Raw genomic sequence first — 21,319 nt, forward strand, 5'->3', positions numbered from 1 at the left:
AATTAAATATGCAAAATACCATCATTTGTGTACAGTAGCTTGATCAAAAGAGGTGATCGACCGTTAGTGTTTATGTTCAGTTGACATATATTTTACTTCCAGTTGGTGCCCATGTGCAGTAGCTGAAAATAGCTACATATATAATTTTTGCATGTTATGTCCATACACATTTCATCTCTTGAGGTCTTGTTTCTACTTCAACTTCAATCAGCTGTACTTTTTTTTTTTTTTGTTTGTTTTTGGTTGTTGATTTTCTGATAATCCTGGTCTGTATTTGATTTTGGGTCCATTTAAATGGGACAAAGTGCTTTCTGGAGCCTGTAGGGACAGGAGCACGCTAATACAGACATTTGATGTACTTTTATTAAAAGATTTGAGGGCTAGAGTAGAGATTTACCTGCATGTTATTTAGTCATTTTAAAGCAATGACTGCTCACGTTTTTTTTTTAAATTTCTCTATGGTGTTTAATTGTTTTCTAATCTAATATGTACCTGTGTGTTAACAGTTAAATGAAAGTATACATAGAGTATGTTTTGATAGGTTTTCTTTGAATGCAGGTTTGATTGATGATGTTGTTATTACAGCAGAAAATATGTTACCTGGCTCACTGACGGCCAGGTGTGTGTGTGTGTGTGTGTGTGTGTGTGTGTGTGTTGTTTTAACAGCAGGTAAACACACAGCAGTCTCTAATGCTCGGCTTCATACTCTTTTCAATTTGTCCAACTGACAGACTGCAGCCCCTAGCTCCCCTCACTGCTCCTTCGTGTGTGTGTGTGTGTGTGTGTGTGTGTGTGTGTGTGTGTGTGTGTCCCGTTGTATCTCTAGCGGTTGGCTTTTTTTTTTTTTTTTTTTTTTTTAGCTCCAAAGTAGACAAACCATTTTGATTGGCCTGCGTCCCACTCTCTTTCTCCGGTGCCCCCTCAGCACCAGCTGCCTCCCTCCTCCCCCTCAGTATCTCTTTATCTGTCCCCCCCTCTTCTGCCTCTTTTCTCTCTTCATCCTCCTTTTTCTCCTCTCCCTTTCCACTCCCTCCCTTTTCTCTTTGCTGCCTTCTTCCTTTCTTCGCACCCTTTTTGCTCCCGCTCTTCCCGTCTTTCTCTTGTGCTCAATCTCCCTCCTTTACTCCCCTTATTCTCCTTGCCTCTCTCCCCTTCTCCCTCCTCGCCTCCCTCCCTCCCTCTGCCCATCTAGCAGCAGCAGCAGCAGTAGTCAGTCAGTCTTTTTACAGCTCCCTCTCTCTCTCTCCCCCCTCTCTGTCCTGACGTCACTCTCTGTTTGCATAGCTATTGTCTTACAGCGGCTGCAGCAGCAGCAGCGGTGGCCGTGGCTCTTCACCGGATTTTGAGTTTTTCACTCCCCCTTGTCTCCCCTCTCCACGGGAAAGCCTCTCTCTCTCTCTCTCTCTCCGTCCGTCTCTCTCTCTCTCTCTCTCTCCTCTCTCTTCATTAGTAAATCCTACAGTGGAATGAGAAGCGAGAGAGTGACGAGAGAGGAGAGGATGAGAAGAAGAATATAGACTGCAGAAAGAGGAGAGATGCGATAGCTAGCCGCAAACACCCGTTATCTCCATCTCTGGATTTGACCACACTTTGCCACGGCTGTGAAGGATTTCTGCTTTTTTTTATTTATATTTATTTATTGATTGATTTAATCCTCCAAAAGGCCTCTTGTGTTTTTTTTTTTTTTGTGGCCGGACTAACTGAGCGTGTGTGTGTGGAGGAGGGCTTTTAAAGCAGCGACGGATAGCGGAGCTGGGGCATCTGGCCGTCTGGGAGGCAGCGACGGCCGGCTGGCTGCATTGTGTTGCTTTGATGACCCCCGCTGTGTAGCTGCCTGCTCATCAACCTCCCCTCTCTCTCTCTCTCTCTCTCTCTCTCTCTCTCTATCTCTCTCTCACCCTCCCCCCTTCTCTCTCCTCTCTTTCCTCCTTCTCATCCTCCTCCTCCTCCTCCTCCTCCTCCTCTCTCTCCATCACAGCTCCCGATCCAGCCATGTTCGGCACAGAGTCATCATGTAAGTACCACCACCATCCTCCCGCCGCTCGTGTGTCTGTGTATCTTTATGTGTCTTTTTATTTTATGTGTACGTTTTTATCTCATGGAGAGGAGGAAAAAGGAAACTAGCTATTCCTGCATCCCTCCTCTCCTCTCCTCTCCTCTCCTCTCTTCTTCCTGTTTTGCCTCCATGGTTGCTAGTGGCAGATTGCATGGGGAGAAATCTGGGATCTACCATTTTAGCACGGAGGGTCGGCACTACAAGCTAGCTGGTCATGCTGAGCTTACAGCCTGCCTTGCATTCTCTCACTCACAGCCTTACTCTGTGTGTGTGTGTGCGTGCTTGCGTGCGTGTGTGTGTATGGAGTCATGTCCTGTCAGTATGTATTTACAGTCCTCTTGAGTGTAATGGCGTGTTAGTTGAAAGTGTATATGAGTGAGAATGTCAGAAGATGGATGCTTTTCGCCGGAGTTGCATCGTTTTCAGACGCATCAGCCTACCCCTTCTCTCTTCTTTCTCCCACTCAGTCAGATGTCTGTAAGGTGCAAGTGAAGCATTTCCAGTCTGGGACGCTACTGAAGCTAACATAACACACTGCCGTCGTGTATGTATATGTATGTATGCGTGCACGTGTGTGTGTCCAACCTCCTTCAGAAGAGTTGATCTGTAGTTGGACCGACGTCTCTCTCCCCCCTCTACCCCACCCTCTCTCATGAAAACCTTTCACTTTGATCAATACCATGATACCTCACTCCACTACCTGCTCTATGCTTCAAGGAAGTCTGAGCTGACCTAATTGATTCTGTCACGGCTGCACAGTCAGAGCAGAAAAGTAACTTCTGTTTTTTTTTTTGACGTCAGATCAGAGCTAGCTTGCACGCCGGCAGCTGCACAGGCTGTGTGTTGTGTTGTGTGTGTGTTAGCGTCCCGGCTGTTACTGTGAGGGAGAGCTGTCATGCACCACTTCCCTGCTGAACAGTTTAGTGTAATCTTTGTTTATCAAAATGCACAGCTGAGTGGATGACACCGTGGAGTCTTCTGGAAGCGCAGCCTGGTACAGATCACATTTTATATTTCACCAAAAGAGCCCCTGACCGAGGTTGTCTTGTCCTTGTGGTCTGGGAGTCTGAGTTCTTGCCAAAATTTGAGGTCATTTGAGGGTCAAACTTAATGCTTTCACTAAGTCAGTTGGACAGCAGATTGTCTACAGGGGTTTTTAGCCTGCAGGAATTGTTGTAGCTTTTAAAAGGTTGTGATGATCTATTTCAAGCACCGAATACATGTTTGAAAGATCTTGAAGAGGGTTTATTGTTGTAGGGATCATATTGTGTTACATGTCCTCTGTCTTTTGTAATCATGGCAAAGAATTAATGAAAACAAATCAGACTATAAGTGCCGATGTTGAGCTTTTCCAAATTTCTGCTTATGCTTGTCTTTTCAGTAAAACCCTTGTTTAGATGTTTTAACATCTGTTGCAGCTGACTCTTGCCTTTCAATAGAGTAGAAGATTGAATGGTGATGAAGAAAGAATAGAGTGTTAAACAACAGAAGAGAAGTATAAGAAGAAATCTGGAACTGCTCACCCTACTTACATTTTTGTTCCTAAAGGATTCAAGGAGATATAAAATACTAGAGGTCAAGTAGTTGTGTCCATTCCTTGTATTTCAGCTTCAAATTAGACAATGTGTTTATACAGTAGTGTGTCAGAGAAATAAAGTTCATATACAAGATGTATTGTTGTTGACGGACACGGTGGCTATACCAGAGATGCAGCGTGACCTGTTTGATTATGAGGCAGTTTCTGCTTGGACGCCCTGCTGCTGTCTTATGATGTTGTAGGACTGTCGTTTTTACATTTTGTTATGTGATCAGTTTGGTACAGGTACACTAGAAAATCATAACTGTGCTGTATTTCAGTAGAAAGCTAAATGGTAATGGTGCTGCACCAAGGCCATAGTGCATATACAGCATACAGAGAAGATTAGTGAATGGAGGCCAATGAGTAACAGTTCACAGGATCTGATTCAAAAGAGTACATGGTAGCTGTGGCCAGCTTTTTACAGCTGATAAGGTTGTTTTGACTGTGAACACATGAAAACATACATAAATTCCATTATTATTTGGTTCAATAGTAAATGTCAAACTCACTTGGTGATTGTGGTGCTTTGCTTTGTGACCACACAATGAATATACAGAACATGTCACTGGTTCAGTAGACTGTCATGTGAGACATAGTCAATCCTGACTCACTGACTAATAAAGTTGCATCATTGGTCGGCTGGCCCAGTGTTGGAGTTTCCCAATTGGCTTTTGCCCTTTCAAAATGTATCGGTTTCAATGACGTCCTCAGGGGGCATTTACAGTGGAGCTGAAATAGGCTAAGTTTTAAAAATACACATTTACCGACTGAAGTGTCTCGCATGGAGGCTCTGATACTGACAGGAGCACCAAAGAGATGCGACGGATCCATTTTACCAGCCTTTACAGCGGCTAGCAGCTAGTTAGCGTGGCTAGCATCGTTAGCATAGCTTTGTCGTGCTGTGTGCAGCCTGTAGACTGTATAACAATAAGGTTTAGCTGTGGTGTCTCTGGTTTAACAGCACCGTGCTGGGCACGTGACAGGTGTGTTGATGGTGTTTCTGCTCTGAAAGACGTCACGGCACGGATATAAAGTCACACAGCTGATGGACTGTTAGCCTAGCATGCTAATCCTACGTAAACATATGGATGAAGCCGTATGTTTACAGACATCCGCAGGTAGAAGCAGATGAGAGAGCAGATAATTAGAATAGTTTCAATTAAAATTAAAATAAGTTCTCTTTCAAATCAAACATCTCAAGATATGAGTGGGAAGTATTGTTCTTGCAACTGCATTTATCTTTTTTTCTTTTTCTTTTTTGATTCAAACGTTTGTGATATGCTAGTTCAGTAAACTTTAACAACAAGTTTTACTGGGACCACTACAGAAAATTGCAGATGAACATTTCATATCCAGAAATTCACATTATAGACACTACCACTGACTATCCCTGTAACAAATTGGACACAATTTCGCACATTGACCATACATGATCCAGCCATATACTAGATTTAGTCTTGTTGTTGGAGCCCTCTGCGTTGGCACCCCTGCTGCGTCGCCGTACTGGGCCCATTCAAATAAAATGAAAGGGTTGTGTTTTTTCCTGCAGGGCAAAAGTCGGTCTGAACGTCGTCGTTGTGTGCTGCTACCACCAACCATTATAGATATAAATGTTTGATTTTCATAGAAATTGGCAGTTTCTTACGTTGACAGAGCTTTATGCAAATTCATTCATAGCTTTTTGAAATTACCTTGGAAACAAACAGAATGTGGCGAAATTATAATACCCATTTACTGTTGGTAAATGCCCATCAACTAATTTTAAATGGGCATTAGGTTCTGTAGGTCTGTAGGTTGAGGTCATAAACTCACCAGCATTTGTTGAAACACTCAGAGGCAAGTGGAGCCTCTTTTATAGGCAGTTTCATTGGAATTGCTTTGCTAGGAAACAGCTTGGGTCCAAGTTTATTTCCAAGCAGCGAACACTGCATCAGTAAACACTGAAATGGGAAATGAACTTGGACACATTTAGAAAGTTTTTGTTTGATACAGCGAAATAGTCTCTGGAATTGGAGGCTATGTTAAAATAGCAATCTATAGTTTTTGACTGTATATGAGACTTTTATACTTTTTATGATGAGCCTTTCCAACTGTGATGGTGTAAATCAGGATTTTCTGCTGTAGTCACAACGACATTGTGCAAGCTGACCATCAAGTCATCTGGCTTTGACAGAGACGCTTGTAACTAGGATGTTACAAGTCTTGTCTCCACAGCAGTGTGTGTCATTGAGGAAAACACTCAACCTGCAACTCGGGGGTGTAAGATTTGTGCGTTTTTAAGCCAAAATCTGATCTCAAGTACATCCAGATTGAGAGGAACAAAATCCTGGCAAGTTCTCACATCCATGGCTGGAGTTCTGAAACACTGCTGTCCTGTTCAGCCTCACTCGCAATTCTCAAGATAATAGAATTATTTTAACAGTTAAAATGTTTATATCATAAATAAGCCACAATGATTTTAATTTTAGACATTGGTATAATCACAGTGTACAGTCTATCGTCAAACTATCACTGGGGAAAAAATGGAAGCCTCTTTCAACTTCTGTGCTGCATTGTACGTTGTGGGTCAGTGATCAGGTTTGGTGGGAAATGTGCCGAATTGCTTTCTGGCACCAAACAGTGCTCCATTTGAAACCACCCACTATACTAGCAGAACATACTGATTTGGACAAAATTTAGCATGTAGTATGCAGAATGAAACAAAAGCAAAATCAGCAGCAGTGTTTCCCCTAGGAGTTTTTTGTGGTAAACACCGAAAAAACCCTAAAGAGACAAGAAGAGACGAGTCATTCACATCGCAAGTTTCCAAGAGTTTCCAAGGAAACAACACAGAGGTTGACTCATGTTTCAGAACAGTGCCGCACAGAGGCTCTCAAACGCAAATGGTTATTGATTTCCGAATGAATGGATATTTGGCATTATTTTTGGCATTAACGAAAAGTTTTTTTTTGGTCCGTTGGGGCCTCTCGTTGGCCTGGTGGCCAACCAGGCCTGTGCAATTATAGAGGAAATACTGAGCAGTATGCCAAAAATACCCGGATGTCATACTAATTTGGAAAAAATCTCCAGTATGCATCCAACCAGTCTACCTCATCTACCGAGTTCCACAATGCTAAGCACTGGAACGGTGACAACAACCGGTCATTTTTGAAACGGCGGACAGCAACATAGCAGAGATTTTGAACCAGGCTAAAAGCTGTTGTAATTTTCGCTCTAGGACTATTAATATGTCACTTTATTAAGTTATAATTCAGGCAAGAAATTAACCATTTAGATTTGTGTGTTCAGTTTATCCCAGTAACAGCTGTTTGGAAATTTGCTCCGATGTTTTCAGAGATATGAGGAGCTGCTGGCTGAGTGAGACCAGTCAGTCAACTCAGCCGTTGCCGTTAGCCGTGCTATTGTTTACTTTCACTTTCCAAACCCGGAAACTGGTTAAGCCTGGCCTAGCATACTGCAAATTAAATTGATTTAACAGTTTCATGCTGAATACTACCATGAAAAGCAGTATGCAGTATACTGTAATACTGCGTTCTTTGGTAGTCTGTAGTAGGTGGTTCTGAATATAGCCTCGCTTCCCCCTTCCTCATTATGGCAGATGATAGAGGTAGTGAAAAGCCAGGAAATCACCTCCAACATGTTGATTCTTTTCAGTTCAGCAAATGACAATACAAATAAAAATTCCATTTGTTTACTCTTATATAAAGTTATAACATGTAATTTGGCAATACACATAGGAGATGTGTGGCATATGTTGGTCATGATAATACCCGTATAATCTTAATGTGATAAAAATTTGTCACATCATTTGTATTTACGCTTTGACAATTATACAGCAGCGATTCACATGAAAGCGAATGTAACACTGCTGCTTGCACCACTGTGGAGGAGTCAGTTTCAAAAATAAAACAACCTCAGTCATGTGGAAGTGGTTTGGTGACATTAACCTTCAGAGAAAAAGAGCAAATGCTACACAGCATACTCATCATCATCTAGTAACTGCTTCGGCCACGATGTGAGTCGTGTCAGGATCTGATTCGGCTCAGGTGACAAAACTGATTGATTGATCATGACATTGTATGTTCACGTTGTTTTACTTCATCAGAACAGCAGCGTTGCTTAAATAATAAAACGCTCTGAGTTTTGTGACCAGTTGCACACAAGCAGAGGAGAGCAGACAGCACTGCCAATCAAACACCAGACTGAATTCAGTTTGAAAATCACCAGCTGGACATGTTTTATTTACCTGATACCGTCTGTGCTGAGTTGAAGTCTAAAGCTCCATATTGGTCAACAGGACTCAGCTGACTACCATCATTACAAAAGGTGACGGGCTGTTTTAACTTCTGTCTATTTAAGACCCCCTTCCCAATGAACTCTGCTCTGATTGGTTAGTTTCCGAAAGCATCCGCCGGCTCCAGAGTCTGCGTAAACAAATAATAATAGTAGGATTTTGCTTCTTTTTCTCATTGCTTACTCGAACTCAAATACATCTGTACATGTTTGAGCCTGAATCTGATCCGAAACATGTGAGTGGACGACGCAAACTACCCGTGGAACAACTTTAGCAACAAAGGCTACGGAACGGACGCTCATTTGTCACCTTTGTAGTTTAGAGATATTGAATGACTTACCAGGTGTACCATGCAGGATTTTCCTTAAACAATGTATAGAGTCATACAAAAGTAATCCCTCTCAATCATCACTTATGACCCTCTAGAAGTGTGTGGTGGTGTCTGCCTTTATTTTCTTGTTTTCTTATTATTTTGCTGTGTTCAGGATGTTTCTGGGTGTCGATCTTTGGGCAGCGGTTGTGTAGCCCGCAGCCAATAACAGAGCGCAGGGTGTGAAGTCGGGACTCTTAGTGTAGCGACCAGGTTACATCGCTGTCTCCGTCTCTCTCTTCTGCTCCGATCTGCTCTCTGTCTCTGTGTGTCATGAACGTATAAAGAGACTCTGTGTGTCTGTTTGACCGAGGGCGGGGCTGAGCTACACACACACGCAGAGCAGAGAGGCCACGGCGGTCAGGATGAAGCTCAGCATTCACACAAAATCCGGCAATGCGGCACCTGCCCGCAGGGTTGCACGGAGCGGAGGTGTGCGCGGAGGCGTGGGCGTGTTAATTTGTGCTTCAGAACGCGACCGCCTTGAAACAATCAGAAAACAACATTTTATTTATCTAATTCACCGGCTTTGTTCTCGCCAGCACCGCTAGTTCTGTTCACTCTCTAGCTTGCTCAACTGCTGATGCCCCCTCTCTCTCTGTCTCTCTCTCTCTTTCTCTCTCTTTCTTCATGCTTTGATTTTTCAAAAGGCCTTTCGGTAGTGATGTCTTCCTCGGTTTTATTGGGTGTTAGACTTTAAAGAGCAGCCCTTCATTAGCCATTTCCCTCTGTTTTTTAACAGCGAGCAGCACTTATAAATGCACCTTACTGACTTCAGTGTGAACACAAACATCATTTACTTCACACAACTCTGGGTAAATGCAATTACCTTGTCAAACACACACACACACACTCTCTCTCTCTCTCTCTCTCTCTCTCTCTCTCTCTCTCTCTCTCTCTCTCTCTCTCTCTCTCTCTCTCTCTCTCTCTCTCTCTCTCTCTCTCTCTCTCTCTCTCACACACTCACACACTCACACACACACACACACACACACACACACACACACACACACAGCTCATTATTAAACATTTGGCCTGATCAGATGTCACCTCCCTGCCTCCATCTCTCTTTTCAGGCCACCAATCCAACATCAGTGTTTGTGAATGGCTACTGCATTGTGCATTGCTCTTTATCCTTTGGCCCACATGTTGCAGGATGTTATGAGGAAGAAACGGATGATTCACTAGTTGTACAATAAATCTGCACTTTATCAAAATGGAGGTCAGTACTTGCAGTTTTCTAGGTGGTACAAGATGTTATTCCTGCCTGAAGGGAGATTCATTTTGTTTTTCTTGTAGTCATTTAAACTTTATCATTAGTACACAACAACGGTGATATAAAATGAGAGAGAGGGGAAGGTAATAACTAAATACAAAAAATGCAAATGCAAAAATGTTGGATTCAAACCAGTGACTCTCAGCCTGTTTAGTCAGTACTGCAGCCTTGGAGGGGGGGGGGGGGGGTATTGATTGTCTGATGTCAAATTGTCTGGAGAGGAACAGAGATCCTATTATCATTGATGTGAACTGAAGGGACCAACAGTGACATTGCATTCTTTTTGTTGGCGTTACTATCAGTTTAATAATAACTTCCTCAGATGGTTATGTGGAGGGTCGTACTCGTTTGTAGTGACTGACTCTGCTCGTAAACCCCACAGTGCTAGGATGGCAAAGTGCTGTCGAGATGAAAACGTAGCCAGTAGGGTTGCAACGGGATGAGATTTACATGGTATGATAACTGTCTCACGGTTTCACGATATTTCACAATTGTTATTATTATTATTATCATCAGTTACAATGACCCTGAAAGGAATGAAAACAGAAGCACTTTATTATAGTTGAAACTTGAAACATTTTTTTTCAATGCTAGCATGTATAAAAACTTGATTTGCATGTGACAAACACCAGTGATGGAGGAAGTACTCACATCCTTTTTCTTAAATAAAAATACTAATACCACACTGTGAAAGTACTTTAGTAGTCCTGCATTGAAAATGTTAAGTAGAAATATGGAAGTTTTATCACGTAATGTATTTAAAGTATTAAAAATAAGTACTCAATGCAGAAAAACGTCCCCTGTGACTGTTATACTAATATATATATAATATAATTAGATTATTGTTACTCATGCATTAATGTAAAAGCATTGAATTATTGTTTATCCAACTGCAACTAATGATTATTTTCATTATGGATTAATCTGTTGATTATTTTCTCCATTAATCAATTGTTTGGTTTGTAAAAATTCTCAAACTAGTGAGAAATGACGTCACAAGCGCTCTAAACAATTATCAGAATAGTTTCCAATTTCCTGTAGGTGTGTGACAGCACAGCCGGACTGATCCTGTCTGTATTTTTAACTCTCACACACACTCGCTTATGTCAGCCCTCTCGAGCTGGGGAAAGTTTGTGTGTGTTTCTTTACGGGGTCAGATCGGAGTCAGTGTGTTTCTGTTTGTAAGTCAGAGGTTAGACAACACAGATGGAGCCGGGAGCCGGGATGTGGAAAATCATTTCGATAGCGCATTTTATTATGGACGGTCAAGCGTTCACATGTTTTTTCTTTAAGGATTAAACACTTTATTTGATCTGCATGGAGGGAAGTGTTCCCTCCTTTGGCAGCCATTGCGTCCACATTTTTTTTTTTTTACAAATTAGATATCTGTCCTCAAGGACAACCCTGTGCTCGTTTTTACGATATCCAAAATATTCCCACGCTGCTGATTTTTTTCAACTTCTTTTCCGGGGGGGGTGGGGTGGAGATTGGTGGCATCAGTCTTGCTTCTCACTGCCGTTTTCTCCACTGCATGTGTTTGTGTGTGTGTTGCGCCAGTTGCAGAATCTGACAGGCATTTGAGGAGGACAGGAAATGTGCACGCTGGTAAAATGTACAAATGTACATGGTATGATAAGTGAAACCGGGACACCGACACAACCCTATTAGCCAGTAGTTCATTACTGTTTTGATTTTGTTACTACAGTTAGAAAATCATGGAGCTACCTCCTCATGTGTGGGTGAACAGCACAACAGTTGGTGGATGAATGTTTGTTCGACTTTTACCGTACTGCTTAGTATATGAGTGCACAGTTGCACACTGGATATTCCTTATGCAGGGAGCTTTTATAAGTCCCCTAAGCGGTGCACATTTCAAAAAGCACCACTCATGACTTAAGCACAGTGGATACTTGCTAAGAAAATGATTTGAACCCAAGTTCTCCAATTTTCTCAATGGCCTTCCAACACCCTGACCTGTTCAAGACTGTCTTTACTGTCTCTTGGCTGTTTGGAAGCCCTGATTGAGGTTCAGTCTTGGACAAAGGTTTGAAAAAGTGAGATTAATTTGTAGAATCAGTCTAAACCACATTATTTACTCATATACTGTATGTGTCTGAGCCACTACAAACAGTCGTAATTGTTTTATACCTTTTTATTATGGAGCCAATAATAGAGATGACAGGAAATGAAGGAGCAAAAGACTGCCAAAAGCCAGAGTGATACAAGTTTACTGTGAGGTGAGCTGGGATAGATTTGCTAGTAATTTAAGGATAACAGTTAAGAGTTAACAGCTTACATGAAACCATTCTGTCCTGATCATCTGGTTTGAGCACATTTCCAGTTTGTAGTCTAAATAATCTCTGATATCCACTGTTACATGCAGTTTCATGATCGATAAGGATTTCAGAAATCTTCTTGGGTGTCCCCGGCCTAGCCCTGGTTGAAACCTGAACACCACACTGACTGTAGACCGGGCTATTTCTGTGTAAGATAAATGTTAGATTGCAAGCGGTATGCCAACTGATAAGGCTGAGCTCAGGTTAATGCAGCTGGGAAATGGAGTCTTGTTTTGATTGTGGGAGGATTGCTGTAGGCCATACCTTTAGTCATATCACTCCAACATTGTATAAGTGCTATTTCATCGCTGGTCCATTATGTGTTTTTTTTATTTTTATGCTGGATGTTATTTTGGTTATTGCCCTGACAAGATCACATCATCTTTCAATGCAGTGATAAGCCACTAATGGGCTTTGAACTCTCATGCTGAGGTAGCTCCAGGTTGTATTTGTTTGTTACGCTGTCGGGGCCCATGAGCAGAATAAGGTGCTTACTGAAATTGGCCATTTGATGAAAGCCAAAGAGAACTCTGACGGCAACCAGCTGTCTCTGTTGCTGTGGTAACCCCCCGTAAGAACGGCGAAACCGGCAGAGTGATCGGGTTTCTGTGGTAACTGCTGACTTATGCTATTTTTGTCTCTTGAGCTCATATAGTTGGCTGGAAGTTGAGTGAGCCAAAAAGGAGGCTTATTTTAGATAAAGGATCTTCAGTAAGGACTTTTATCCCCTGAAAGAGACACTAATGTATTCCCATGGATTATGACCTTTGACCCTAAATCCTCACCCAACAGATAAAGGGTCTGAAAACATCTCGCCATAAAGCTTGTACACTCTCTAATGCATCGGATTTTAAAGTTTAAACATGGTTGTTGTTGCAGTAGCTCACTGCATGCCAGTAATAAACTTACTATCTGACCAAAACATCTCTGTATTTTTTCCCCCATGTGCAAAATCTTGACATTGAAAACTAAATTAAAGGCACAATCTAACTCATTTGCTACTTTTTGGATTGGAAATTGTGTGATATAGGGTAGTTATCCCAGGTGTGAATGCAGCAAAATTTCAATTTGCTTTCATTTTGTAGTGTAATACTTGTGTATGATGTGTCCAAACATTAAAAACTACTGGGAAATATTACCTAACTAGTTGACTTGAGTGAAAACCCCGGTGTCTGAACTGGAGCAAAGAGTCTGTTTCTCCTTTTGAGCTGCCTGAATGATGCAACTCTCCTTCAAAATCAGATGGCTACGATAACGTCTTCTTCTGTGAAGCTGATCTTTAACAAAATGATTAACAACAACATGTATCTGCTTCCTTATCAGTGGATTATTTATGCTAGTAGTCTTTCTTAAGCCATCATTGTTTCTCACTAAAAAAAAAAAAAAGCAGCGGAGCAGCAAGTCTCTGTTGGTGCTGTGTGCTTATCAAACGAAATAGGCTTCGGTTTTCAAATTTTGGATGAATTTACTTGTCTTAGTGAATTTTGATGATGGCCTATTTCCTTGATCATTCATAGCTGTTGAATACTGTATTCTTAGGTCAACCACAGCATGTTCAGATTAGATCACAACTATTTATAAAAAATAAAATAAAAAAAAAAGACCTGGAAATGTTTTTACATCATAGTTAGTCATTTCACTGGCATTCAAAATCTCCATATATGGATCTGAGGCTGGTTGTGAAACTATTCAACAAACAGGACCAGCTCCCAGGCCATTTGCTGCTGCCATCCATAACTTCAGCGGTGCACAGCCTGTGCCAACAGTAACAGAGCTCAGACTCTTGAGTTTTAATGATCATAGGCTTGGCCAGAGCCACGGGAGGTGAAGTCATTCTGTTGCTCTTGAATTCAGTCTCAGCTTGCTCACCACACTCGCCATGGGCATAGTTAAATTTCTTTGAGTCAAATGTTCTATGTAGCTCAACAAATTAAGCATAGCAACTACCGTTTGTGGAATTCCAGTGGGTTTGAGTTCCAGTAACAAACATTGTACTGTATGTGTGCGGTCCATGCCACTTTGGGTCAAAGTGTCCACTAAATGGCATCTTCTAGGTCTGATAACTGGCTCCTTTTTTGAATAGAATACTTTTTTCAGTCACTTTATAATTGTTTGACATTAAAATGTTCAAATTTGAACATGAAAGACTGGTACAAAATATAGTTTATTAGCAGCATCAGTATATTGGTGCTGGCTTTCAAACCCATAACAATTAATAATTAGATCACAGAACAACAACAGAAAGCTCAAAATATTTTCCTGTTTGTCATCTTGTCTGGACAATAATTATTTGGGCTGCAACTAACAATTATTTTCTTTAGTGATTAATCTGCTGATTATTTTTTCCATTAATCATTTTCTCTATAAAATGTCTTTAAAGGTCTTATTTTGTCCAAACAACAGTCTAGAACTCAAATATATTCAATATTCATATCATGTATGACAAAGAAAAGCACTAAATCATCACATTTGAGAAGCTAAAAGCTTCGTACTTGCTTAAAAAAATGATTAAAATGATTATTAGATTATCTCACTAGTTGTATTAGCACTATTAAAGGTAGAGTCAGTCATTCTGGACAAAGCTTGTTGATGTTTGAACTGAACACCCAAACAAACACACCCCTCCCTTCATACTCATTCAGAAGCTCTGCCCCCCTAAATTCATGGATGTGCATCGCCAAGGCAACGACCAAAAGAGAAATATGGTTAAGAGGTTGAAAACACATATAGAGCGGGATATTTCTGCGGTATAAACAGCTGCCTGCTCAGATTATGCTTCACTAAACGCGACAGAAACAGACTCGTAAAAAGCATAAAAAAACACGGCTGGTCTCCGTGAGACTGTCTGGGATTCAGTGTGGACTGATATATTTAATAAAATGGACGTGTATCTGTTCTGTGAGAAAATGCTTTCTATGTGAATTGGCCACGGCCTCTCTCTCTCCAGTTCGCCAGCCCTAACTGACCGTTCAACGGGTGCTGGAGACGGGAGACTGTCATGTCCTCACACAGACAGCTGCTCTGATGACTCCCCTCTCTCCTGTGCACGAGCAAGAACGCCCCCTGCTGATTGGCTGGAATAGTGTTGTGTGGCTCGCTCTGAGCCCCTGTGTTTACATGCACATTTACAGAGCCAGTGCTGTGTATGAACACCAGATTTTTTTTTTGTTTTTGTTCAGCACACACACAGAATGAACAGCTAGCGGGCCATAAGGAGAGTGTATTGGATTAGAATTACTGACTCTGCCTTTAATTAGGTTGGCCCATAAAATGCCAGAAAATAGTGAGAAATGCTCCTCAGAATTTCCCAGAATAAAAAGCAGATGTCTTAAAATCTTAGTCTTGTTTTGTCTGACTAACTGCCAAAAACCCAAATATATTCAATTTACAACGATATACAAAAGAGAAAAGCTGTAAATCCTTACATTTGTGTGACTAAAGCCAGAGAATGTCAGAAAAACTTAATCGTTTGTTGAAATAGCTGTCACTTCATTCAACAGACAGAAAATTAAATTATCCATTAAGAGTTTCAGCTCTCAAAGTTACCCAAACACTGTAAGGAAGAGCTCTCACAGTAGCATCGATAAAGCAACTCAATGGGACTAACCACATAAACTAAACAGCGTGCAGCGAACTGGTGTCAATTAGTCAGTCACATAACTTGGAAGTTGGACCCTCTGCGGTGGAAGGGCGAGGGGAGAAATGAAAACATCACTGTTCTTGGCGTACTCCCTCAGTAATAATCATAATGTGTGCTTGGCTGATGATGAAAAGGGGAGTTTTTGGTAGCTTGCAGAATGAGTGAATATGATTAACACCCGGGGCTGCATGGGATGGAGAGAATATTATTTGGCTGAAACACGGGGCCTGTCTGCTTGGAAAGGTTTTAAGAGGGGCAGGGACACTATGCTCGAGTTACAACAAAAGAGCTTGTCATGTGAAAAAACCTCTTTCTCCCTGAGAAAACAAAGAAAACGTCTAATTGCACTGTTGTGTGACTGTAGTAAAATTATAGGTCTACTATGAAAGGAGGAATAAATTATACAGACCTCAATCTGACTATTTTTATTCTTGTTTTCAGTCCGTCATCATGGTGGTATTTGCCTTGAAAGCAACAACCATTTTCCAAACACTCCATTCAGCTGTTAATACAGCAGCTGTACCATTGAGTGTGTCATCTGTAGTATTGTTACGAGCGTAAACGCCTGGATTTAAACACTCCTAACTGGAACATGCTGCAATAATCTAACACGTGGTGACACTGATACTCAGTCTACCCTATTATTTAACATAGTACCGGCTTCTAGAAACCTTTCATTCCCGCTGAGCTAATTGCTGATTTTGTTTTGAAACTGGGGATAAAATTTAAATCAGCATCATCCTCATTGTCTGAATTGTGTCAGAGTAGTAATCTGAGCCTTAGTTAATAGTATCGTTGGCCTTGCTTCCTCCATTCAGGAGAAGGACGTTTACACGGCTGTTGACTGCTGCATGATAAGTCTTCTTGGTGGATCTTCAAGGAAGCCCAGTGATAATTGAATCGGTTCAGTCGGATCTCGTTGAGAAAATCACTGCATTTGTCATCATCATGTTCAAACGCTAACAAAGAACTGCAGCTAACCTTGTCAGCCTTTTAATTTCTCCGGGCTCTCTCCGTCTTCCTTCTCTAGTATGTCAGCAGGCTATGAAAAGAAAGAAAGAAAGAAAGGAACAAGGTCACTGGTTCTAATCAATGGATCAAGTGAGGAATTGTGAGACTGATGATAATGATAATGTTTCACCCTTTCCTAATAACTAATGCTGAGGGGCTCCGGAGCAACGCGCTCAGCCCCCAGTAGAACCATTAAAGCTGGTCAGTGGCCGTCTGTCAGACTGGAGGGATGCCGGCTGGATGCTCGGAGTAAATAAATATTAGAAGATATTTCCATTACAATAATCACAGAAGTGAAGGACTGAAGGCCTTGGCTATCTGTAAATCTGCACTGAGGAGGCTCCTTCTTCCATTCTGCTGTAGGGTCATTTAGGGGTTGTCATGGTTACCTCTGCAAGAGGAGGCTAAGGAGCACCCCGCCCCCCTTCATTAAAATCCATGTTATTGATTGGCTGGCCTGGTATCTACAGACCCCCCTGTACTTATTCTGCTGGGTTACTAGCAGGAGAGAAGGACAGAGCTTGCTCACAATTGTGTTGGCCCGCTGTCACTCACAGACAACAGCCAATCAAGGAAAGCGAACCAGACCAGGGGCCCCCAGTAGTAAATGTGCTCTATGAAAGACAGCTAGCTGCTGCTTAGATTGCTGTATGGATTTGGACAGTGGTGAAGGAGCATAACCCCTGATTTTTCTGGTGAAAGCGGAAAAGAAAAATCTCACTTTGACTGAGTGTTTGTTAAAGATTTTTGAGATCTGAGATTTTTATTTATAAGGCAAAAAAAAGAGGCCTTGTCAGTGTATTAGTGGCTTTAGTGGATGTTTCAGTGGAATGGAGGGTAAGTAATATGCTGTTGCTTCGTTGGGTCTGCTGCTGACATGCTGTGTGTAGTCAGGAACTGTACGGTAGCTGTGTTTCTGATCTTTTTCCCTTGCAAATGGCCTTTGTATTGTGTACAGCAGGTGGCCCTGTACATTTTGTATTGATATTCATGAAGTAGATGGTTTACTCACCGCGTGGGCGAAGGCCTGCTGGCTCTGTGTATGTGTGTGTGTGTGTGTGTGTTGCTTGCCTCTTTATGTCTTAGTTGTATATATGTGTGTGTGCATGTGCGTGTGAGGGATATGCTAGCTGCAGCTGATATCTGTGTTTACATAGTGGCTTGTTGAGCAGAGCTAGATTAAACCTGGGGTAGGGAAAGGTGCCGTCATTCAATCTTTGTATTTATTTTCCATTGATGTCCCATATGTTTATTTCCTTTTGTTTACTGTTGTCTGGTGGTTATGGAAAATAATTAAAAATAGTGAAGTTGTTTGTGTGAGAAATTATGCCCGTCCGCCTCTGCAACCTCCCATACAACATCTCAGTTTTTGTTTGGAAGAAATACAGCGAGGGAGCTGCTCTTATCCATCAGCCAGCAAGTAAAGCAAAGAAAATAGATAAACGAGTCTCTCTCGCTCCCTCCTGTTCCCTCCAGTTTCTTTATTGATGTAAAAGGAAGATTACAATATTGCCAAAGCATTTCAGGACTCCACAAAGCAATTATTCCATCGCATTTAATTTAGAGTGCATAATAGAAATGGAAAAAAATGAAAAGAAAACAGTGAATATGTGGTTGTTACTAACTGAATAGAACAAATCTTGGACGCCAATTAAACCAACAGAAGTTGATAAAAATAAATATAAAAAAGACGTCTCTCTCAATTTGTAGCTAGCGAAGAGAAACTTCCAATACTTTCTGACAGCATCAAAGATCACACTCAAAGTTACAAAGTTAGGATAATGTTTTGTCCTGTTGAGTATCAAATAAAATAGAAACAGTTAAAAGCAATGACAACTTCACACAATCTGTTTGGTTTTAGCAGCCAGTATTTCATGTCTCCCTTTCTTAGTTTCAAGCGTCTTGACTGCCAAGGCTTCATTTCATTTGGATAATGCTCCTTTTGGATTTTTTGAATTCTTAGAGACTTTGCAAAATGAGTCCAAAATTAAATTAAAAGTTGTGAAGTGAGATCTAATGTCGCTATACTCTCTAATTCAGGCAACCACATAATTCTAGGTTGATTCTCTGTCTGTATTCTGGAGTAGGTTTTATATTTTTATGTTTAGATGTTTGGCATTACCTAAAACAACTGCGCATTCGATTGATTGTCTGTTCTGCTGGTACTTTCTTAGATCCCCTTTTGTGTTTTTTTCCACACAAGGGGGGAAAAATAAGTACCAGTTCGGCTCTACATTTGTTGTTTGAAAGTCTTTCTACTGAAACCCAAAAATAGATTTCCAGAATTTTAGATGAGAGATTTTGAGTTAGTCCCTTATCTCTCTCTCTCCTCGTCCTTGGATGATACTCACTCTGTCTGTGTTTCCTTCTCTGCCTTCTGTTCAAGATAAGTTTTGCTGGTAGAAACCCCGAGATGTATTCCTACAGTACGCCACCAATAGCAGCTACAATGAGGTTTTGTTGTTGCTTGTGTGGGAGTTTCATAGATCTGTCAATGTTGTTCATAATGCTGGACAGTTCTTCCTCATAACTTACATTATTTATACCTCACATGTGCAGTAAACCCTCCAACCCACACACGGGCACAAACTTGCAGACAACAACACAGAAAGTTAAAGAGGTTAGGATGCAGGCGGCCTGCAGGAGCTCCCAAAACTTGTCTTGTATTACTCACACATTGCTTCTTATGATAATATCTGACATGAATGTGTCTCCTAAAGCAGTGCTGCTGTATCCAGACAACCCGCCACGAGTACTTTTCCGTTCCAAAAACCCTGAAAGGTGCAGCAAAGTTTTTAGGTACATTTAGAATCAGCAAAATGTACAGAAGACATCTTTCAATACCACTTAATTCGTGAAACCAGTCCAATACTCATTTGTCCAGCGGTTATATCTGCCAAGCTGTTGCCAAGCTGCAAAAGCAGGCGCTTTGCTGAAGATACAGAAACTTCTAAATACTCAAATCCCACATGTCAATATACACAGACTTTTGTAATAACATACTATAAGACTCACATTTGAGCTCCATATGTCAGCTGTAAAACTCCACCGCTGCCATGTTTTCGAAGCGTTTCAAAAGGAACGCTTTGAAAATATGGAGCAGACACGAGGCGACTGCTTCAATGAGATGAGCAATCTTCCAGTCAATGACAAATGTTGGATTGTATTAACTGTCTGGACTTTTAATTTGGGGCGTTGTAGTAAACATTGATGATCTTAAGCCGTTTCTGTGTAGCTTTGCGGGTCAGTGTCAGGTTGAACAGCGAAGGACATGCACAGATTTCATCTACAATATCCAGAATTTATGGGTGAATGTGGAGTGTAACGGTACTCCGATGTATTATATTTGCCCGTAAAATTGGGTTTATCTGTATTAAAATGGCCACAGTTCCTACAAGGTTAATCAAAACTGAAAGTCAGCACTTAAACCTCACAGTCAGTATTTGAAATCAAGTGTGTTGAAGTACAAAGCCAACAAAATGTGTCACTCTTCTAATACTTTCTGACTCCACTGTATAGAGTTGGCCAGCACGCAGTCAGTACTAATATCAAGTAGCTTTGTTCCAACAGCACTGTGCTCTGTTGGAGATAAATGTTGAAGTCACTGATTATTGTCAGTTTTACCCATCAAAGGCTGTGTGTGTGTGTGTGTGTGTGTGTGTGTGTGTGTGTGTGTGTGTGTGTGTGTGTCAGCCTCTTTTAGACATATGGTGGTAGTGATTTTAAAAGCATGAGAGTGCATTAATACGTCATGAAACAAGACCTGTCATTTGTTCTCGTTTGTAGTTAAGTGTGTCTGGCTGCACATGTAGGGATTGTGTGTGTGTGAGTGTGTGTGTGTGTGTGTCTCAGTGTGTATCTTTTATCATTCTGGTCAGACCAGCAGTCTGCTGACCGTCCCCTCTTCAGTAAAGGTCACATCTCCTGTTGTCTCCGGTGACATTTAGTCCTGAGTCTGTCTGTTAGCATTTGTCCCTTCATTTCATCATGTTACACTCCCAACATGCTCTGGGCCTGCTTCCCTGTCAGTGAGCATCATGGCAGTGGTAGCAGTGATGGAGGTAGAGAAGTGAGCTTACATTATGGTCTAGACCAAATCTCCTGATGCTGGTGTTTACATTTTCTGGCTTTTTGGAAATGCTCCTATCCAGAATATGATGAGATATCACTTGAAATTTTAATCATAAATCATGTTTTTCCCCATTTAATCAAAGGAAGACAAACTTCTCAAATGTTAAATGTTTTTAGAGCTGCAAGGATTACCTAGTTGATTGACAGAAAACAAATCTGCAACTATTTTGATAATCGATAAATTGTATTGGACATTTTTTAAGCAGAAATGCTAAAGATTTAATGGTTCCAGGTTGAGAACTTGCTGCTTTTTGAGTATGTTTGGGGTTTTGGATTTTTTATTGGACAAAACAAGGTATTTGATAAAGCTGCCTTGTGCTTTAGGATAGTGTGATGGACAGTTTTCATTGTTTGTTGTTGTGTTGTATTTATTGGGACAATGTGCAGTTAGCTTAAACTAATTTTCATCTGCAGTCCCTTACGATTAATTAATTTTATGTTTTATAGACCTAACAATTTAAAATAATCAATGAATCTAGAAATTAACTGCCAGAGGAATTGATTATTACTTGCAGCACTGAGTGTTTTCTAAATACAATCAGCTGTGCAGGTTTTTAACTTTTTGGCATTAACAGATTTTGAACCTCGGTGCTAGAAACTCTTCTTTGTTGTATCTGTTTGTGTTG

At 41.1% G+C, this 21,319-nt stretch overlaps 1 protein-coding gene across 6 annotated transcripts in view; it reads left to right on the forward strand.

Annotated features, from left to right (window-relative positions):
• LOC137183511 (suppressor of tumorigenicity 7 protein homolog) overlaps positions 1-21,319 on the forward strand; it is a 64,773-nt gene that overhangs the window by 16,786 nt on the left and 26,668 nt on the right. For 5 of the 6 annotated variants that reach the window (XM_067590636.1, XM_067590638.1, XM_067590641.1 and 2 more), the window contains one exon: positions 1,979-2,014. The exons of the other annotated variant lie outside the window; for it this stretch is intronic. In XM_067590636.1, the coding sequence (XP_067446737.1) occupies positions 1,979-2,014 (36 nt within the window). The remainder of the gene's footprint in view (positions 1-1,978; positions 2,015-21,319) is intronic. 6 annotated transcript variants of the gene reach the window in all.

Source organism: Thunnus thynnus, chromosome 5 (genome assembly GCF_963924715.1).
Source record: "Thunnus thynnus chromosome 5, fThuThy2.1, whole genome shotgun sequence".
Lineage (NCBI taxonomy): Eukaryota > Metazoa > Chordata > Actinopteri > Scombriformes > Scombridae > Thunnus > Thunnus thynnus.